This window comes from Buteo buteo, chromosome 17 (genome assembly GCF_964188355.1).
Source record: "Buteo buteo chromosome 17, bButBut1.hap1.1, whole genome shotgun sequence".
NCBI lineage: Eukaryota > Metazoa > Chordata > Aves > Accipitriformes > Accipitridae > Buteo > Buteo buteo.
In genome coordinates this window covers 1,383,605-1,403,009 of record NC_134187.1, presented here as the reverse complement: position 1 = coordinate 1,403,009, position 19,405 = coordinate 1,383,605, and the positions used below count along the sequence as shown (strand labels likewise).

Here is a 19,405-nt window from a genome sequence, read left to right as displayed (position 1 = left end):
GCTGTCCCCTCAAACCTCCTGTGCCTGGGAAAGCAGTGACCCCAGGAGAGATGGTGAGCGGGGGAAGCCCATCGTCTATCTCATTGTCATTTAGGAGGGACCTTTAATAACCAGTAGTTATTATTCAGCATTGGGTGCAGCAGCACTGTGTTTAATGCTGAGCCACAGTCAGCTCCTGCTTCATCCTTGGGGCAACACTAGGTGGTTTGTGAGATGCCCTGCTAGAAGGTAATGGAAAGTAAATGGGAACCCCAGGTGAGCAGAGCATGATGAATTTGGTCCTAAGTTTGAGAGCTAATAATAATACCCTGCGCTGCAAGGAACTCCTGGCAGCGTGGCTGGGTATGTCCAGCCCAGGATACAAACTCAGTCTTAAAAGTCTGTGCAATACACGCCTTTGAGGCCATGCTATTAAAATGCCAGTCAAGTCAGCTTGAAGACAGGTTTGTTGTTATTATGGGCGCTCGGAACCAGAAAAATCACACATGTGCACACAGATTTCTGCCCACTGGCCATGGGGACATCACCAGTGTGCCTTGACAGGGTGGAGAGGGAGCATCCTGAATCCCTGTGCACCATTTGGCCTGTTGGCCAGAGACGACTGCTCTAGTGAATGTCTTTAGTGGTATAGATTCAACCCAATATCCCTCAATTTTACCATCTCAGTTCTGTGTTACCATCTGGTGTGCTCCACCTGCTCCGGGGCTTGGAAATGTTTGTTTGGATTCTGCTGGCAAATGAGGCTTTTGAGAGATGCTAGTAAACACTTGACATCAATTCCTGCAGACAAACATCATCACGAAAACCCTTGAAAGAGAAATTCTTTTGAAAAAGAAGAGTATCTGAGTCCCTCCTGTTGTCCATCCAGAGCACCTTCTCGCTGTGTTACGAACGTAGGACTGGTTCTCCATCTAATTCTGCGTCCACCACTGTGAGTTCACTGTCTGGCCCTGGGACATGTTTTCCCAGCTCTTGTGTGGAGTCCAGGTCCAGAAGCCTTTAGTTTTGCTGGCTGAAGGAGGATGTGTGAATTTGTGCCTTTGGGTGATGTGTTCAGTGGGTCACAATCTTATTTCCACAGAAAATGTCTGAGTTCCAAAACCAACTGCATAAATCCCTTGTCTTTTTGATACTGTTGTCCCATCCCTTGATCATCAAACCACATAAACCCATCATGCTTCTCTTGTGGGTCAACTGGAGACTTTTCATCCCCGCGATGGAGAGAGCAGCATGTGGGGTTGGGGAGCAGAGACCTTGTCAAAGGTTACTGGGGAAAGCTGGAGGGAAACTGGAAGGAGGTAACTTGAAGGTTTTGCTGTTGAATAAAGGATTTTTTTAGGTTGGTAAAAGTAGGTTGGGAAGAGGAGGATTGGGAGGTAGAAATCTGCCACTGGCTGGTTCCCAGGCAGCACGGCTTTAGCATCAACACAGCATGTTGACGTTTCCCATCGTTGCAAGAGGGGCTGCTCAGATAAGCAGGAAGGAGACGTGCGAGCAGATAAAAACCCATCCGGAACATGACATTGAGGTGGAGGTAGGGAGGGAGATGTTCGAAAAAGCAAAGGAGAAGATGAAGAGCCAGTTCCAGGATCTGATGGTGAATGACGCTTCAGAACCTACTGTTGTCAATCCGGAAAGTGTGATAGACAATTTAATGGCTGGACTGGTGGTCACTGCAGAGTGCTTTTAACGCTCGGTGAAATTGTACAGACTGTGTGGGACATAGCTACTAAGATGACAGAGCGATTGTGCAAGATGCAGGTTGTTCTGCAACACTATAAATGTGATGGTCTTTAGAAATTTCAATGACAAAATGAGCTCTTGATCAGCTTCAGCTGATTTTTGTTTGGATTCAATTCCCTGGTTGACCCCCAAACCAGCTTTGCTGTCTTCTTTCTTAGCAAGAAAAATTATAGTTTTTTAGGTAGTAATTTCCTAGCTTGGCCCCTTCCTTTCCTGATATCTGACCTCATATGAGCTCTTCTACCTCATCTCTGGCCATTCACATCATTCTTGTGTGTTGAAACCTGATGGATTCAGGCTGTGATCACACACACCGAGACTCATCACGGTTATTTGAGTGAAGTTCCTTTACGCAGGCCAAAGATCTGGCATGCCGGCTTGGCCGGAGATGATGGACGCCGAGGTGGGATGTAGACTCACCTAAGGAACTCCTCGTCTGCTTTGGGTATGGAAGATCAGTTTTGATGCTTCCCCAGCAGATTTTTGGTGTATGCCCAGGTCAAAGCTGCCATCACTAGCATTACAAACGTGGCGGTCCCAGCAGATAATAGTGCAAACTGGGAGTTCCTGGAGCTTAACGGCTCTGTCACCTGACATCTGACGCTGTTGCCCTCTGCGACAGCAGGAGCATGTCACCAAGATGCTGGAAAAGGACTTTTCCAACATGGTCAGCCTCACCTTTTGTCCGTGGGACCAACTGGTTGGGGTGCTGGCAGGTATGGTCCAACTTCTCTCTGGGATCAATGAGGTGGGTGGGAGAGGGCTTGGGGACAGACCTGGGGTGCTGTGTGTCTTTTCCCACCATATATTCCTAAATAAACAGCTGGGCTCCATGACTGCTGAGGATACTTGCATGTTCCCATCCATTTCTACCGAATACATTATCATTTTGTTCCCCTTCTACAAAAAAAGATGCCAATAACTAAGTCTGTCTCATTTTGCTCTTCTCCTTGCAGTTTTCCAGAAGGAATGCCAAGAAATCCAGGTTTTGCCAAAATCCCTGTGACAGCTGGACTGACCAAAAAGACCTGCAACAAGAGTCTTTCTTTGCTTTTTTTTTCATCAATAGATTTTTTTTTTTTGCTTTTATCCTTAATTGCTTTTAACCGATCAGTTCATGGCTTTTCTGTGTTGACCATCATGTAAGTGGGAATTTTAGGGATGCTATGGGTTAGATTCTGTAGCTTAAATGCAGGCTCCTAAGGACCCAAGAGGGTGTGGATCTCCTGCAGGTCCTGTGTCACATCTGCCAGCCCTTCATGAAGGGGCTTTTCCCCATGCTGGACTTGTTTGGTGAGCACCGGAGGTGCCTCAGCTGCTTTGTTGAATGTCTTTTAGGAAATAGGATGATAGATAATGGGTATGAGTTTAATTGCATTTATACTAAAAGTTAGTTGTAGCTTGTGCATAGTTTTTATACACTTTTTGTAAAGGTAAATCCCTTTTTAGCTCGTGTATTTCAGTTTTTCAGTAGAAGCCAGCAGAGCGAGACTCAATCTATGCCTGAATCAAACCCAGGACCGTCCAATGGCAAATTTATTGTGTGGTGTATAAACAGAGAAGGCTGTCAAGATGCAAAAGTGCAGCTCTGCTGGAAATTACCTGAAATCTAATAAAATATTAACCTTTTTGGATTACACATGACTGTTTGGGGTTGGTTTTTTTTTGGTGCAAAAGAAGTAACCGGACCGGTTGGTCGGGTGTTTTGTATTAAGAGGAAACCTTGGGAATACTCTACAATAATTGCCTTTATTTACTGCAGTTTCGGTTTCACCGGGGCAACGTTTGCAGATGTTTGGCCAGGTCTGAGCGGAGCACGCTTCGATGATGCTTTTGGCCTTTCTGAGAAGAAAGGCAGCTCCGCGGTCAGAGCCCTACCTCAAGCCGTTCGGACCTGCAGCGCGTTGTCTTTCCTTGTCCCAGATTTTCAGGGTGTCCTTGGTAGGTGGCCCAAGGAGAAGCCTTGGTGGCCGCGGGAGGCAGCTGCCGTGGACTCACATTGCACCGCGGTGGGAGGAGACCCTCAGCCGTGCGGTTGCACCCCTGGAGGTCTTTCCTCCCGATGGAAGAGGCAATGGGTGTCCTCAGGATGGTACCACGGCTGGAGAAGCCCCTGGGCAAGGAGGGCTTGCCCTTCTCCCCCCGGGTCTTGGCATCCTCGTCCCAGGTCTAGGTCTCAGTCCCAGGTCTAGGTCTCAGTCCCAGGTCTAGGTCTCAGTCCCAGGTCTAGGTCTCAGTCCCAGCCTGTTTATGGCTTCCAAAAAGTTGTGTTGTCACGTCCCGTCTGATGGCACCTGGGGGGGGCGAGTGGCTCATCGCGTGACGCAGCGTGGTCACCTCTCCTGCCCCCGCCATCCCTACGGGTGGGGAACCAGACACGAGCCAGCAGTCACCCCACCGTCCCAGTCTGCCCAGTGCTCGTTCCGGGAGCAGCGCACCCACGCGCACCCACGCGGAGGGGACAGCAGTCACCCTCCTCATCATGCCACAGGGCCGAGCCAGTGCCCCCCCCCCCGTAAAGGTGTCGGAGGGTGCTTTGCTCTGCTCCAGGACCAGGGATGGGGTGGGGGCGCAGGGTCCCGGGCTACGAGCCCAAGTGGCCCGCGTTAGCCGCAGGCTGCGGTGGGGAGCGGGCAGCACCCCAAAGGCACCGAGGCACTTGCAGCAGCACCTTAAAGCCCCCTCCCCACCTTGCCCCCCCCCCCCAGAGGCTGACCACAGCGGGTGCCCCCCACGCACGGCCCACGCCGAGGCCGAGAGCAGCGGTGGTTTGGGGGTCAGCGCAGCTTAGCCCCCCCCCCCCGGTCCTCCGTGCCTCAGTTTCCCCGTTGGGTGCAGCGGGGGGGGGGTCGGACACAAGCACCTTTCCCCTTCTCCGTGGGCTGCGATCGCTCCCGCCGGCCACGGGCTGAACCGGTCGGGAACTGGGCAGCGACGGGAGGGCGGGGGGCGGCCCCGGAGGGTGGGGGGGGGCGTGGGGAGCCCGGCCCCCCTCCCGTTCCCCGCCTACAAAAAAAAAACCCCTCCCGGCCGAGGAATCCTCGCTCACAGCCGCCCGGCTCCGCAGCCGCGTCCCCCCCCCGGCTCCGCGCATCCCCCCCCCACCCATGGGAGGCTGGCGGGGAGCGGCGGTCCCTGCGAGCCCGTGGGGAGCCGGCGGTGAGGTCGGGGGGTCCCCTTGCTGTCCTCACCCCCCTGCTCCGGCTACCATGGCGCAGCCCGGGGACTGAGCGAGCAGGCGGGGGGGGGGGAAGGAAGGAGCCACGGCAAACTCGCTCACGCGTGGGTCCGCCCGGCAGGTCAGTGGCGTCGCGGCGGGGAGCGGGGACAAAGGGGACGTCGTGGGGGGGGGGGGGTGCGGGATGGGGTGAGGGGATGGACACCCCCCCACCCCATCTGCCCCACTTCCACCCGCGTGGGGTGGGCGCGGAGGGGCTGGATGTGGGGGGCGAGGTCTGATTCCACGGTGCTGCGAGACACGGGTTACACGGGTGATGTTTTCCCCGTGGGAGTGGGACCAGGGGCTGGGGATGCTGCTGCCGGCCAGGGAGGTCCCTGCCCAGTCTGCTCCCAGTGGGGCTGGTTTTAGCTGGGGGGGGGGGTGGCAGGAGCTGGGGGTCCCCACGGAGCGGAGCACCCGTGTGCTGACAGCAAGGGGCGGCTGGAGCTGGGGGAGTCTCAGGGGTGCAGGGGATGAGTTTGGGGGTGCTCAGCAGGTCCCACTTAAGGGGTGGTTTTAACTCCTTCCACGCCAGAGCCCTGCTGGGGGCTGATTCCCACTCCCCCCCCCCCGCCGGGTGCTGCGATGAAACATCGTTGGCAGAGGGGACACAACCTCCCCAGGGCCGACAGTATTCACTGCGGGCATGGCCCTGTCCCTAGGACCAGCCCCAAAAAAAAACCCTGACCAGAGAGGCAGTGACAGCAGGATCAGGCCCGTGGGGGGAGCAGGCTTGGCTCACGGTGCTGGGGTACCTAGAGGTGGTGTGGGTGCAGGGGTACCCCAAACCCTAGGGGTGAAACAGGTCCTGGGGGGCTTGTATGCATACGCTGAGCCCCCATCTCCCCAGCCCTGGGGAGGGACAGACATCCAGCACGTGCCCGGAGCGGACGCCGAGGCTGGACATCCGCAGGGCGCGTGGTCAGGCAGAGGTGGGTGTAGGACCCCCTCCTTGGCCAACGAGCCAGGGGTCCTGTGTCGGTGGTGAGCATTTCACCGAGCTGCAAGGGCGCAGGCAGGACTAGCTGGTGGTGGGCCCGTGGTCCCGCTGAACTTGCCCACCAGCTTCCCCCCGCATTCGCTGAGGCGGTCTGGCTCTCGTTTGGGGCACTGCCAAACCCAGCCGGGGCCATGGGCAAGACAAGAAACCCCATGCTGAGACGTGGTGGTCAGCTTTGGCAAGCGAGAGCAGAGGGGTCCCTTGGCAGCAGGTCTGTGTCCCCAGCACCAGCCCGTACCATATTGCACCGGACCATGGTGCACGAGCCGTGCAGGGTACAGGATTAGCCAGGATCGGGCCCCTGCCACATCAGGATATACCGTAGCCACCAAGCACCGTCTCATGTGCCTGTTCTGCTCCACCAGCAGCAGGATGGAGAACAAGGCCATGTACCTTCACACCTTCAGTGAGAGGGAGAACGGCTCCATCTTCGAGGAGCCCTTCGAGGGAAGGAACCTCTCCAAACTGAACCTCTGCGAGGACGGTGAGTAGGGGCTCCGGTCTGGGGGGGGGGGGCTTTGAACCTGGTAGCAGAAACCTGGAGAGCTTCTGGGGGAGGGACATGGGAGCTTGGATTGCTCAGGAAGAAGCTCAGCAATTTGGCCCCACGCAGGCAAAGGTGTCTGACCCGAGTTAGGTGCTCAGCTCCAGTCGGTGGTCCCAGGGGACCAGAGCAGAGGAGCAATCCCTGCCCCGGGAAGGGCGGGTGCCCAGGGTGAGGGTGCCTCGGTGGAGGTAGCACCATGATGAATGTGTATGTGTCCCAAACAGAGCAGGAAAATTCTTCTCTCCTGCTGGCACAGCCTCACTGGGAGAAACGCTCGCGAAATCCCATTGCAAGGGGGTTTTCGTGCCTCCTGTCCTGTCCCCCCCTTTCTGGTCTGACGGGGGGTGACGAACCCAGGGCACCGTGAGCCTCTTGAGGCGTGCAGGATCTCATTCAGTTCTGCCGCTGACCAGGGTCATGCTCCATGGAGTCACTTTGCTTCCTAAAGGTTGGGTTTGGGGGTGTTTGTTTCTTTTTCTTTTTTTTTTCTTTTTCCTCCCCCAAGCCTCTGGCTCTCTTGCATGTAGTCTTGTCCAGAAATGCCCTGCAGCGGGACTGGTAGCACCAGGGCTGTGCAGCAGGACACAGCGGGACCTGCTCGTATCTCCTGCACATCGTAGCTGGCCTGTCTGCACTGTGCACTTGCTGAGCTCTTTTCCTTCACTCTTGCTGCATGAAATACTGTCCATGTTTCACCAGATCCAGGCTTGGTCCCCAGGCGAACAGCCCTGATGAATTTTTCCGAGGCCTTTGCAGGCAGAGCTGGGTGCTCGAGCAGAGATGTGAGGTCCCCTTTGCTGACAGCTTTGCTTGGAGACCTGCGGGGCTGCTGGGGAAACCGGTCTTGTTCTGAGCAGGCTTCCCAGCACTGCTGTCCCCCACCACAAGCATGGGATCGGGGTGAGGGGGGGGACTCGCTTTCCTGGTTTTAGGCACGTGGGACATCCCCAGGGTGTGATGGAGAGCCCGGGGTGCTTCCAGAGGGCAGCCCGTGTCCCAGGCTGGGCTGCATACAGGCACCGAGCGAGCTGGGAACACCCAGCTCTGGACAAATTGCTTCTGGATGCTTGCAAGGTGCAAGTGGCTCCTGATGGTTATTGCAAGAGACGTGGCACCGCTGTGCGGGTGCCTTCTCCTGCCCTCCAGCCCCTGGGATAGGGACAGCTTTGACTCCAGAGGGTGGATTTCCCACTCGGGTGAAGCCTAAGCCTTGATGCCGTTCCCCAAAGTCAGTGTCACCCTGCGAGGGTCCCCCTGCTCTCAGCAGCGTGGCTGCTCCTGCCTCTGCCCTCCCTCCTGCTGTTGGCTTGTAAAGTCTAACGCCCGCGGCACCTTCCTGCAGCAGAGAGAGGGACAGATCCTGCCCAGGGGCTGTCCCCACGCTCTGCCGCTCTGCCGACATGGGCAGAGAGGGTGGTGGAGCCTGGAGGGAGCGATGCTGGAAGAGACGGGAGGGAGGAGTTGGTGTCCTCCACGGCTGAGGCCACCATTCCCAGCAGAGACCTTGCCCCGGTGTGAGGCTCAAGGTATCTCCCTGGCTTTGGTGTTTTTGTGGCAGGTTGCCCCGGATCTGGCGGGGCAAATGTGCTCATCCACATCTCCCCCCGATGCAGAAGCCCATTCCCGCGGGAGAGGTTGCTGGAGCAGCGCTTGCGGGGCTGCGTCTGGTCTGCAGCTGCACGGGGCAGGGTCGAGGACAACCCTGAGAGCTTCGTCATGAGGATGGGACCACTTGCGTGGGCTCCTGGGCTCACGGAAAATGCTCGGCGTGGGGCTGAGGACCAGTGCAGCAGCCTGCTGCTTGCCGCGACCCCCAGGACAGCAGCCGCGGACCCCCCCAGGGCTTGGGGGATGACAAGTCCTGGCTGCTTTCAGCCTCCCGCTTTCTGCTCCCCCACTGACCGGGCGGGCCACAGCTCCAGCTCCCCGGGGCATGGGCAGGGGGAAGAAATATTTGCTTTTCCCCTTGGTTACTGGCCGGAGCCCGCCCGTGGGCTCCTCGGAGCGGGCTGTTGTGAAAACGCTGCTTACGCAGCTGCGGTCCCTCCTGCTCTTCCGAGAGCAGCAAAGAGGAGTGGGTGGTTCGGGGCCCGGGGCCAGCTCCTCCCGGAGTCTCCCAGGACCTGATATAAGTGTTAATGTCAGAAAAATATTGCAGCTTTCCTCATTCTGAAGCCCTCGGCTCCATCTGTTTGGCCGGTGACAGCAAATGGGAACCGCGTGCGGGTAATGAATTGCAGATGGAGGGGTCCCGCAGGAGAGGCACCGCCTTTCGCACCTGAGCTGGGGGGCCTCGAGCACCCCACGTCCCCGCGGGATCCCCTCTGGGTGTCGGTGAGCCTGACCTCAGCACTTTATCATTTTGGAGCCCCAAAATGGGGCCGAGTTAAGCGATACACCCAGCGTAACCCTTTGCTGGCTGGAGGCTTTTGCAAACCTCCCCGTCCTCCAGCGGGACGGACGCACGGACCGTCGGCTGGGGAAGGGCAAGGGTGCGGTGGGGAAGGGTCCCTGCCAGGCTAGGGACGCCCCCAACCCCTTGTACCTCCTTTCCATCTCTGGCATCCCAAGGGCCAGCTTGGTCCCACGGGGAGCCGAGGGGTGGGATGGGGTGAGGTCCCGAAGCCCAGCAGGGATGGTCCCCACTGGAGGTGGGCATTGCTCATGGCCGCGGATGAGGGTGGTCTCCTCCCCAGGAGGTTTGGCTTCGGGGCTGTGGTGCCTCACCCTTTCTGCTGGGTTGATGCAGGCTCTGGATCGGTGCTACGCTGTGCCTCAGGGCTTAGAGGGCAGAAAGCAATGGGGTGCAGCCACCCAAAAGTCAAGGGGGTGGGATTTTGGGACTCTTCCTCCACCTTCTGGTGGTGCCTTCTTGGAGACGTCTCAGATCTGGCAAGGGGCAAAACCAGGCAGCGCTTGTTGACCTGTCATGAAGTTGCTGGTTCTCAGCCGCTCTCAGAAACCTTGTGTTTCTACAGGGGTCCAACACAAAAATGCCAGCACCCAACACCCTGCACCCCATCCCAGCAGCACAGGGTCACCCAGAGGGCCAAGGCGTCAGGCTGAAGCATCACTGCAGCCTTGGGGCTGGGGGCAGAGGGATGCGGGGTCTCTATCCAGATCAGGCTCCGGCTCCCACCTAAGACCACAACCTGGCCCAGATTTCAACATGAGCTCAAGCTTTGAACATGTGCAAAGCCCAAAACCAGATGACTTTTCCCTGCCGCTGGGTTCATGGCACAGGAGCCTTTCCTCTTCTTTCCTTGCACTTTCCTCCTGGCTATTTGATTCATAAAACCCCACTTCCTTCACACACAGCTCTTGCTGCTCAGGGCTTGTGGCAGCATCGAAGAGGAGCTGGATCGCAGCTAGTGCAGGGTTGGGCAAGCAGAGACCGGCAGGGATGTCAGGATCCAGGCATCTTAGAACCATAGAATGGTTTGGGTTGGAAGGGACCTCTAAAGATCAGCTGGTTCCAACCCCCCTGCCATGAGCAGGGACATCCAATCTTTAGATTAGATTATAAGGAAGAAGCTCTTCACTGTGAGGGTGGTGAGGCACTGGAACAGGTTGCCCAGAGAGGTTGTGGATGCCCCATCCCTGGCAGTGTCCAAGGCCAGGTTGGATGGGGCTTTGAGCAACCTGGTCTAGTGGAAGGTGTCCCTGCCCATGGCAGGGGGGTTGGAACTAGATGATCTCTAAGATCCCTTCCAACCCAAACCATTCTGTGATTCTGTCATCTTCAACCAGATCAGGCTGCTCAGAGCCCCGTCCAACCTGACCTTGAATGGTTCCAGGGATGGGGCATCGACCACCTCGCTGGGCAACCTGGGCGGATCAACACTGGGGCACGCAGAGCTGTGCCTGCACCTGCAAGGCATTGCCAAAATTATATTTGCAATATTTTCTCCTGCTGGGAGATGGAACCCAGACAGACTGGGTGCGTGATGCTCTCCCTGACACCCTGCCCTGTCCCCCAGGTCCCAGGCGGAGGATGAAGGCAGCAGGACGCTGCAGCCGGCTGGGCTCCTTGGCAGCACTGAAGTACGCCGTGGTGGGACTCTACCTCCTCGTCTTCCTCATCCTCGTCGGAGTATTCATCCTCGCAGGTAAGGGCTGAGCCTGGGTCCTCCCTGTGGGGTGCAGCGGTACCCCAGGGTGATGCTCCCCTGCGCAGAAGCTCGGTGCAATGTGAACTGGGCCTGGCCATGAGCATGGGACCACAATTCTGCTCCCCCTGCGGTGGCACTCAGGAGGATTTCCATGCCATTCAGGGGAGGAAAATACAGGATCCAGCAGAAGTGGGGCGAGGAGGCGATGCCTGCCTAAAAGCGATGGCTGCAAACCAAGGCAGGCATCGCCTCCGCGCTGCACTTTCAGCTCCTTGGGGACAATGACATGAGCCCATACCACTCCATACTGCACATCTGGAGTGGTTTTGATTTAAGCTTTGAGGCTGGAGTTGCTGCAGGGTCCAAACATCACGTGCTGGGGATGGTGAGGCTCCGGAGGTGCTCAGGAACCCCGTGTTCAGGGCTGGAATTGTTCCCATCACAAGGTCACGGCTGCTGGGTTTGCACCAATCCCCCCCATTTTGCTTGGGGTAAGAATAAGCCCTGGCTCCATCAGCGATGGAGATGCAGGCAGCTCACAGGCAGGGTGTTATTCTTGCACAGCACGTGCCGGCGAGGCTCCTGCCTCCCCTCTCCAGCTTTTTGGTGAGCGCAGGGATGGGAAAGCTGCTCGCAGATGCCTGTAATTGCTCCCAGCCTCAGCTCATCCCTGCGTACACATCCCATGTGGTCCACGTCGCCGCCGGCTTTGTTTTCCCCCTCACCGTGCTGGAAGCAGTTTGTGAAGATGCCTGCTTTAACCCATGGTCCCAGTACCATCCCCCTTGCACCCGTACCACCCCCGTGTGGGGCTCTGCTGGGTGGAGGGGCTTGGATGGGTGCCGCAGCGGGCGTGGGTGGGAAATGCCAGCACCAAGGACCAGTTCCTTGCTTCCCACCCACCTCCTTCCCAGCTTTAACCCCAGCATCCATTGGGGGGGGGGATATGCCCTTTCCAACCCCAAATCTCCACTAGCTGCTGGGCAGGGCTGAGCGCTGCCCCCGCACCATCCCTTTGGGATGATTTTCTGTGCCTTGCCTGCTGCAGGCAGCTGGGGGGGTGACGGATTTCAAGTTTAACTCCAGCTGCGGTAATGCCAGCGCCGTGAAGGCAGTCTGTGTCTTTTGCAAAGGGTGGATTTAGTTTTTTTTGGTTTTCCTGGGCTAGGGAAGGGACAGAGAAGGTTTTGCTGGAATTTTGAAGCCTCTCCCACTTATTTCTTGCATTACATTGTTTTAATGTTGTTTTTGGCCTGTGAAACCCTGAGCGAGGGATGCCATGAATTGTGCAAAAAGCTCAGGACAGGCGCTCTTGTCCTGGGCTGAGCTACAGCTGCTCACCCAAAAGCAGCTCCAGCAATAACAATAACATTATGGCATCGGTTGACGGCAGGGAGAGCTGGAGGCTCATGGTCACCGGCATCTTCAAAGCCCCATCTCCTGGAGTCCCGTGACTGGCAGGATTTCAGCTTTCAGTAAGACCCCAGTAAAACCACCTTACCCCCCGGGTTGTGGACTGCAATCTTGGAGAAGAAAAGCAAAACGAAGAGAAAAATCATCTCTTTTGTTATTGCTTTCTGCATGTCTGGAACTTTAAGCCAAGCCTCTGGCTTTGGATGTAGCTGACTCACAAGGTCTGGAGCCGGCTGTGCCAACCGTGGGTCTTATCACATCAAGGAAAACCACAGGCACAGGGTGGTCTTGCAACAGGGCGAGGAGACCACATCCAGCTGGGAGCCACATGTAGCCCAGGGAGACAACCCTGACGGTCCTCAGCTTCAGGTGTCTGTGGCTGAAACCTCGATGCTGGAGCTGATGGTCCCTTGGAGGGCCAGGACTGGATATTCATGGGCACCCTTAATGGTGGAGGGCTTGGTTTTCCCATGGAAAATCCCACTTTGTGCTACTGGAGACCAGACACCAGCTTGCCAGAGCTGAGACCTTCTGCCCAGCATCCCTTGTCTCCCATCAGAGGGGAAGGTGCACAGAAAGATACAGCGTTTAGAGAAGTAGAGTTGCTCTCATCTGCTCCTTGAGCTGGGAAGAGCTGGCCACGATGCTGTAAGAGGAACATCACCATTTGATGTTCCATCCCTGTCCTCCCACAGCCGCGGTGAGGACCCTGCTCAGAGCAGGTCTCACCTGGAGCAGAAACCATCCCACCCAGGGCAAATGAGCATGGGGTGTCCAGCTCATCTCCAGACCTCATGCTTTTTGGAGAGGGATGAGCTGTGATACCCCGGCTGCTCCCCAAAAAGCAACTCTCACCACGCTGTCTTGGGGAAGGGTGACGGGGAAACTGTGCCCCTGGTCATGCCCTCCACTGCCAGCATCCCTTCACCCCAGGGCCAGCAACACAGAGCAGGGATGTTCCGCCTGCCTTGCTCCGCTGCTTCCCATCCTGCCCACGGGAAAGGAGGGAAATTCCCAAAAGCCTCCTTGGAGAGCATGTATGTGTGCAAACACGCACAGAAACATGCATGTGTGTGCAAATACACGCTTGCACGCCCCACGGTGTTTCCCAGCAGGGCTGGGGCATTGCATGGGAAACCACCCCCTGGAGATAAGTCCCCAAATCCATGCTGGTGTTCCCGAGAGGTGAACCTGGTGGTTTTGGCAAGGCAGCTCACCCAGGCATCATTTTGAAGCCGGCTCGGGCAGGTGTCCGGTGACTCGCAAGACACGCCATGAAAAGGGATCGAAAATGAGTAAACTGCCAGAAATACCCTGAACCACCTCGGAGCTGCGGAAACAGGATGTTTTCAGCAACAGAGCCGGGGTGGTTTCAACGCAGCCTGCTTTTAATATCCTCTCTCACAAGCCTGGCAGCAGTTTTCTGGCTCCTGGGGACGCACACTCCCTTTCTCCCTGTCCCTGACCTCTCCTCATCCACTAAAAAGGCACCTAGCCCAAGGTTAGAACTCCAGTCTTGGCTTTTTTGCAAGGTCTGGGTTAAATCCCAGCTGCCTGCATGCACAGACTTGCACTTTGGTGTTTGAACCCAAATCCCCACCTGGCCCCATGCCCAGGCACCCCAGGCACCCAGCCCTGAGCCGCTTCAGCAGCAGCGGGAGGTCAGGCAGGGCTCGTTAGGACGCGGCTAATGACCCAAGCGATTTCGTGTGAACCGTGCATACGGATGGGCATCTGACTTGCACCCCATCTCTGTGCTTATATTGAGAGTGGCCACATTTCCATGCTTGGCACCCCTGGATGCCTGGCAGAAGCATCCAAGGAAACAAGCACCCTCCGTTTCAAGAGCTGTAGCCCCAAAACTCATGCTCCAAGGATGCCAGCGGAGATGAGAGCGACAGCCCCAGCCCCATGGTGTGAGCGCTCCCCGGTCAGCTCCAGCGCAAACTCCTCCTGCTCCCCATGAGCTGGCTCTGAAGCGAGTCTGTGCCCGCAGCCGGCATCTCCCTGGGGACACGAAGCAAACCTGAGCCACCAAAAAGCTGCCGGCAGCGGGGCCCTGTGGCCCTCTGCCTGGGCTAATAAGCCCTGAAACTCATGCTGGAGCTGAGTGCTGGCTGCTCCCCACCGTCCCCCTCTCCCCATCCTTCCCCAAATCCTTCTCCTGCAGCTGTTTTCCCAGCCCAGGGCTTGGTTTCCACCCTTTCCGAAACGCTGGAGGAGTTGCTCTCGCGCAGGGCTGAGGCCGTAGGATGTTGGGCTCCTCTTTGGGCTGGAGGTTTGGGATGCCCAGACTCGCTGCCGTTGCGCATCCAGTTGTGTGTTGAACCTCGTGCTCAGCATCTGGCCGACTGCCCCATAGAAATAAAACCCAGGGGAGCCAGTGGCAGTGCCCCGGGGCTCACAGCTGGGTCCAAATCGTCAGCAGCGCTTCCAGCTTGGAGACCAAACCCAGGTGTCCTGCGAGACTTTGCGTGCAGCCTCTTGGTTTTCGGCAGCTGCGTAACGCTGCAAAACTTGGATTGCCAAGGATGGTGAAAACATCTGTAGTCAACGTGCACGCATCTGCTTTGCAGCATCACCTTGGCTATACGTGAGCCTAAAAGGGGGAAGAAGGATTTTGGGTGCGTGCAAGGGTGCAGGTGCCTGTACGTGCTCGTGGTGCACGGGTGCACCCGGGAGCGGGTCCGGGCGGCAGCGAGGGTGCGCAGTGCAGCGGTGTGCGTGCACGGCTGTGCGTGTGCGTGCTTGTCCCCTCTGCAAGGCTCCTCCGGGACGAGTCACATGAAAATGATTAGCAGGAGCGCGAGGGCACGGGTCACATTCTTCATTAGCCCCAGTGAAGCGGTGGTTTCCATCGAGGCCGGATTACCTCTGGCAGAGCCGACGGCGTGCAGGCACGAAACGCTCCCCTGGAGCAAGCTGGTCCCCGTTGTGCAAAAATGTGTGTGAGCGTGGCTCTGTGTGTGTGTGTGTGTGTGTGTGTTGTGTGCAGCTCAGGGTGCATCTGCACGGGTTGCAATGCAGGTGTGCAGAGAGGGCAGGTGCATGCATGCACATTTGCATTGTGCTGTGTGCATATAGGTATGCATTTACATAAATATATGTATATTTAGTAACCTCAAGGCATTTCTCGCCTTGTACTTTTCCAGCCTTCCTGCAGCAAGCTGTTCCATGGCTTACCCACATGAAACCACCTCTTTCTGTCTCTCTAGGGCTCTACTGTGCCACCTTCGTTCGATGCCCGTTAGCTTTTTACCACCTTTCACGCCCACGTGCATTCCCGCGAGCACATGTGCAAGGCACGACCTTGCACAGGGGTGGTGCTGCTCGGTTCAGCAGCGGCAGAAGGGCCTGGAAAGGATTTTGGGGTAGGACCGTGGAATTCTTGCAGGCTTTTTCTCCTTGAAACACCAGTGGGGACAGCAGCCAGGACAACAGCGTGTCCCCAAAGCACAAGAGCAGGAGGGAGAAGCTGCTCACGGAGCCTTTTGAGGACCGTTAGCTCACCCCCAGTGCTGCCAGGCGGTATTTTGGGGCTCCATGGCAGGGAACATGTCAGTGCTGGGTGCATGTGTGCGTACGTGTGTGTGTGTGTTTGTGCGCTGTGTGCATGCGTGCGTGCAGTGTGCATTTGTGTGCACACTGTGTGCATGCATATGTGCGCGCGCTGTGTGCATTCGTGTGTATATGCATGCATGTGCATTTGCATATCTGCACTGGGTGCATTCATGGGTGTGCGCACTGGGTGCATGCTTGTATGTGCCATGTGCCTGCACATGTGCTGTGTGCATGCGTGTTTGTGTGCGCTGTGCGCATGCGTATGTGTGTGTACGTCTGTGCTGTGCACAGGCATGCATGTACTCGTGTGCTTAAGTATCTGTGCTGTGCCCATGCCTGCATGCGTGTGTGAGCGCACATGAGCTGTGTGCATGCCTCGGTGTGTGTACTCCAGGCTCCTGGCAACCCTAACGCTCCCCAGCACTCGATTTCATGCGAAGAACAGAAACCGGGGAGGGTGTTACGGGCCCACAACGCCCACGTTCTGCTCCTCTGGCTCAGCCCTGCGCCTGCAGCCCTGGCCCACAGCTTCGCCTGCTGAGCGGTGCGACGTCCGTGCCTCTGCCTTGCGGCAGGATTAGTCCATCCTACCAACCCGGCAAGTGGAAAGTGGGAGGCAGAAGATTTGGGAGGCAGGAGAGCCTCTGGCACGCATGCACGTGCACGCACAGAGCAGCCCAAGGCTGGAGGTGTTGCTGCTTGGAAGCTTCCCGGCGTGGTTTTGGCTGCGGGATGCTCTGGAGCAGCCTCAGTTGCTGCTCTCGGGTTGGCGGCTGCGGTGCCAGGGCTGGGCAGAGGAGAGCCGCGGGGATCCCAGCTGGTTATTGGAAGTGATTTATGGGAATTTGGAGAACTCCGCGGTCTTTGCAGCTAACCGCAGGTGCAAAGGAGAGGAGCCCGCCCATGCTTCCCAGCCCTCGGCCACTGCAGGACCTGGGATTTGGGTTATTTCCCCTTGTGCCGGCCATGCAGCATTGCTTTCCCCCTTGGTCTCATTGCAAGGAAGCCGTGGGTTGTCTCTGCGCCCATCATGGGCACCCTGAGTCGAGAAACACTTGACGCAATAGCTTTGGTCACCCACGCAGAAGGCAGCGGCACCCACCCGTTTGCCAGCCCTGTGGCGATTTTTCCCAAGGTCTTTCCTTGCCAGTTGTCCCCTCTCGGGGTGGCCTTGGGGATGTCGCTTGGTTGCCTTCCCCGTTGTGAACCCCCATGGGCAAAGACGGTGCCCGCTGGGCGGCTGGCACGGCAGGGACGGGCGATAACCGGTGACATTGAGACGTCCCCCCTGCAGTGATGCGGGTGACAAGCAGGGATGTGCAGAGGGGACCAAAAAGCGTCCCCATGCCCCAGGAGGAGAACGCCGAGCTGGCAGGCTGGGGAACTGGGACAGTCCAGCAGCGGGATTAGTTAACGGGGGCTAATTAATGGGGGAAAGATGCCTTCAGTGTCTGGAAGTTGCTCAGCTCCTCCGTTATGGCACCCACCAGCCCGTGGCAGAGCTGGGGGGGCTGCTCGCCCCACGGTGCTCCCACAGCCCCTCTCTGGGCACGGCGGGTCCCCCCGGTCCCCACGCCGGGCACCCAGTGCCACCGCTGCGGGTGGCCCCAAGCCTGGCGTGGGGGGGCCTGGAGCTCTTCGCGTGTGCACGTCTGCTTTCACCCTCTCCTTATTCCTGCGATTTTAATTCAAACCAAATGGCTTCGCTCCGTTTCTCCTCCATGGAAATGAGGGGGTGAGCTGCCAGGCCGGTCCTGCGCCAGCCCGCGGCGTCAGGCCAGCCGAAGCCCCACCACAGCTTAAAGAACAATGGGGATTATTTATTTAAAAAAAAAAAAAAAATCTCATTATTTGTGTGGATTTGGCTTTGAGTCCCCCACCCCGGGCTGCATTGGAGACCCAGCATCAACACAAGGCAGAGGAAGAAGATTATATTCCCCTGCCTGGATCAGCGTTTTTGGGGGGCACCAAGGTGTGCGGTGGGGTGATGGGGTCCAGAATTGGGCTTTACTGGGTGCTACTGGGCTTGTTGGGCAGAGGGTTGTTGGAGCGGTGCTAGGACCTGCTGAGAGCAAGAGGTTCCCCCCAAATTTCTAGGTTCCCTTTCCGAACCCCGGCTCGGTGCTCTGGGAGCTGGTACCAGGCCAGGAGGAGTTTGGGGTGGGTGCCTGGGTGGCCAGGAACTCTCTGCCACGGGGGATGCAGAGGCAGGGGGTGAAGGATGCTCCTGAGCCGGGGTGGGTTTCCTCCCTCGGGAAGAGCCGTGGCAGCCCCGGGATGCGGGATGTGGTGCTTGGAGGCTGACAGCAAACCGCACCCAGCGCCGTGGAGACCTGCCGAGCCAGCCTCGTGGTCTTCATTATAGAGCAAGGGGCTGAGCTGAGGTCCAAGATCAGTGGCCAGAAGGGAAACCTGATTGTTAAAATTAAAATTAAAACCTCAGTGGGGGAAGAAGCAGGTTTTAAGGTCTGTTTTTAGGAGAGGGAAGCGGATGGTGTTAGCAGTCAGTCCTCTGACCAAAGGCAAACGCGAGCCGGGTGAAGCCACGAGGCAGAGCTTTGTAGGATCGTGACCCATCTGGCAAAGCCCAGAGCCACCCTGAAGCCCAGAGCTGCTGGGAGCCTTTGCTGTCCCTCCCGAGCGAGGCGCCTCCTTCTTCAGCCCTTCAGCAACCAACCTCCTTCTCCAACCGTGGAGAAAACCGTGGGGCCAAAGAGGGGCTGGTGAGATGAGCCTTTTGGGGCTGTGAGGTTGGGCTTCTACCTCCAAGCACCAAGGAACGGGGGGATGTCCAAGCACTCCTTGGGAGGAGACGGGGTTGCACCTCTCAGGAGGGTCCCCACCTCCATGGGGTGGTTCTGATGTCCCACTCCTCTTCATCCCTTGCAGTCTCCAGACCGCAGACATCCCCCGAGGACCTGAAGGTGCTGATGGGGAACGTCAACCGCCTCAACGAGAGCTTTCGGGACATGCAGCTGAAGCTGCTGCACCTACCTGTGAAGGGGGATGTGCTGGATCACATCTGGAGGCTCCAGGACCTCCTGCAGAACCACTCAGACTCCTTGTTCCTCATGACGGGGTCACTGCAGAAGCTGGAAGGGCTTCTCTGGAGCCTGCAGACCCAGGCCAGCCAAACCGACAAGGCAGTGTCCAACCTCTGGGACAGCTTGACCCAGCAGAGCGACGCGGCTCAGCAGGAGATGTACAAGCTCTCCGTGGAAGGCAACAGCAGCCGGCTGCTGCTGCAGCACCACGACCATCTCCTGAGCCACCTGGGCAGCAGGGTGGAGAGCCTGAGTGACCAGGTGACGACCGTGAGCGGGGCCGTGGACACCATGAACAGGACCTTCTCCTACGACGTCAACGTCCACCATACCCGCATCCAGGACCTGCAGGTGCTGATCAGCAACGCCACCGAAGATGCCCGGCAGATGCGTCTCATCCATATAGCCATGGAGGAGCAGCTGAAGCACGAGCTGGCCATCCTCAACAACGTGACGGAGGACCTGCGGCTGAAGGACTGGGAGCACTCCGTCGCACTGAAGAACATCTCCGTCATACGGGGTAAGCCGAGCGTCTCTTGTAAGCAGCTCCCTCGTCGGCGCATGAAGCTGCCGTGAGGATGGGGGGTGTTCTCGGCGCTTTGGGTGGTGCTATGGCATGGGGATGTCCTGTGGGGATGTCTCAGGTACTCCTTGGTGTATCAAATCCACCAGGCACCACTGTTTAGGTGTCTGTGGTGTTCAGATGTCTCCATTACCTCAGACTCTTGGACTCCCCAAATGCTCCTCCATCCATGTTAGGGAGAA

The 19,405-nt window shown here is 57.5% G+C and overlaps 1 protein-coding gene across 3 annotated transcripts in view; it reads left to right on the top strand.

The window, feature by feature from the left end:
* Positions 1-4,772: 4,772 nt before the first annotated feature.
* Positions 4,773-19,405, top strand: part of SCARA5 (scavenger receptor class A member 5) — a 37,198-nt gene continuing 22,565 nt past the window's right edge. Inside the window, exons 1-4 of one of the 3 annotated variants that reach the window (XM_075048862.1) lie at positions 4,773-5,042; positions 6,329-6,447; positions 10,491-10,619; positions 18,486-19,160. In XM_075048862.1, the coding sequence (XP_074904963.1) occupies positions 6,336-6,447; positions 10,491-10,619; positions 18,486-19,160 (916 nt within the window). In that variant the 5' untranslated portion in view covers positions 4,773-5,042; positions 6,329-6,335. The remainder of the gene's footprint in view (positions 5,043-6,328; positions 6,448-10,490; positions 10,620-18,485; positions 19,161-19,405) is intronic. The other 2 variants (XM_075048861.1, XM_075048860.1) reach the window with 2 other exon arrangements.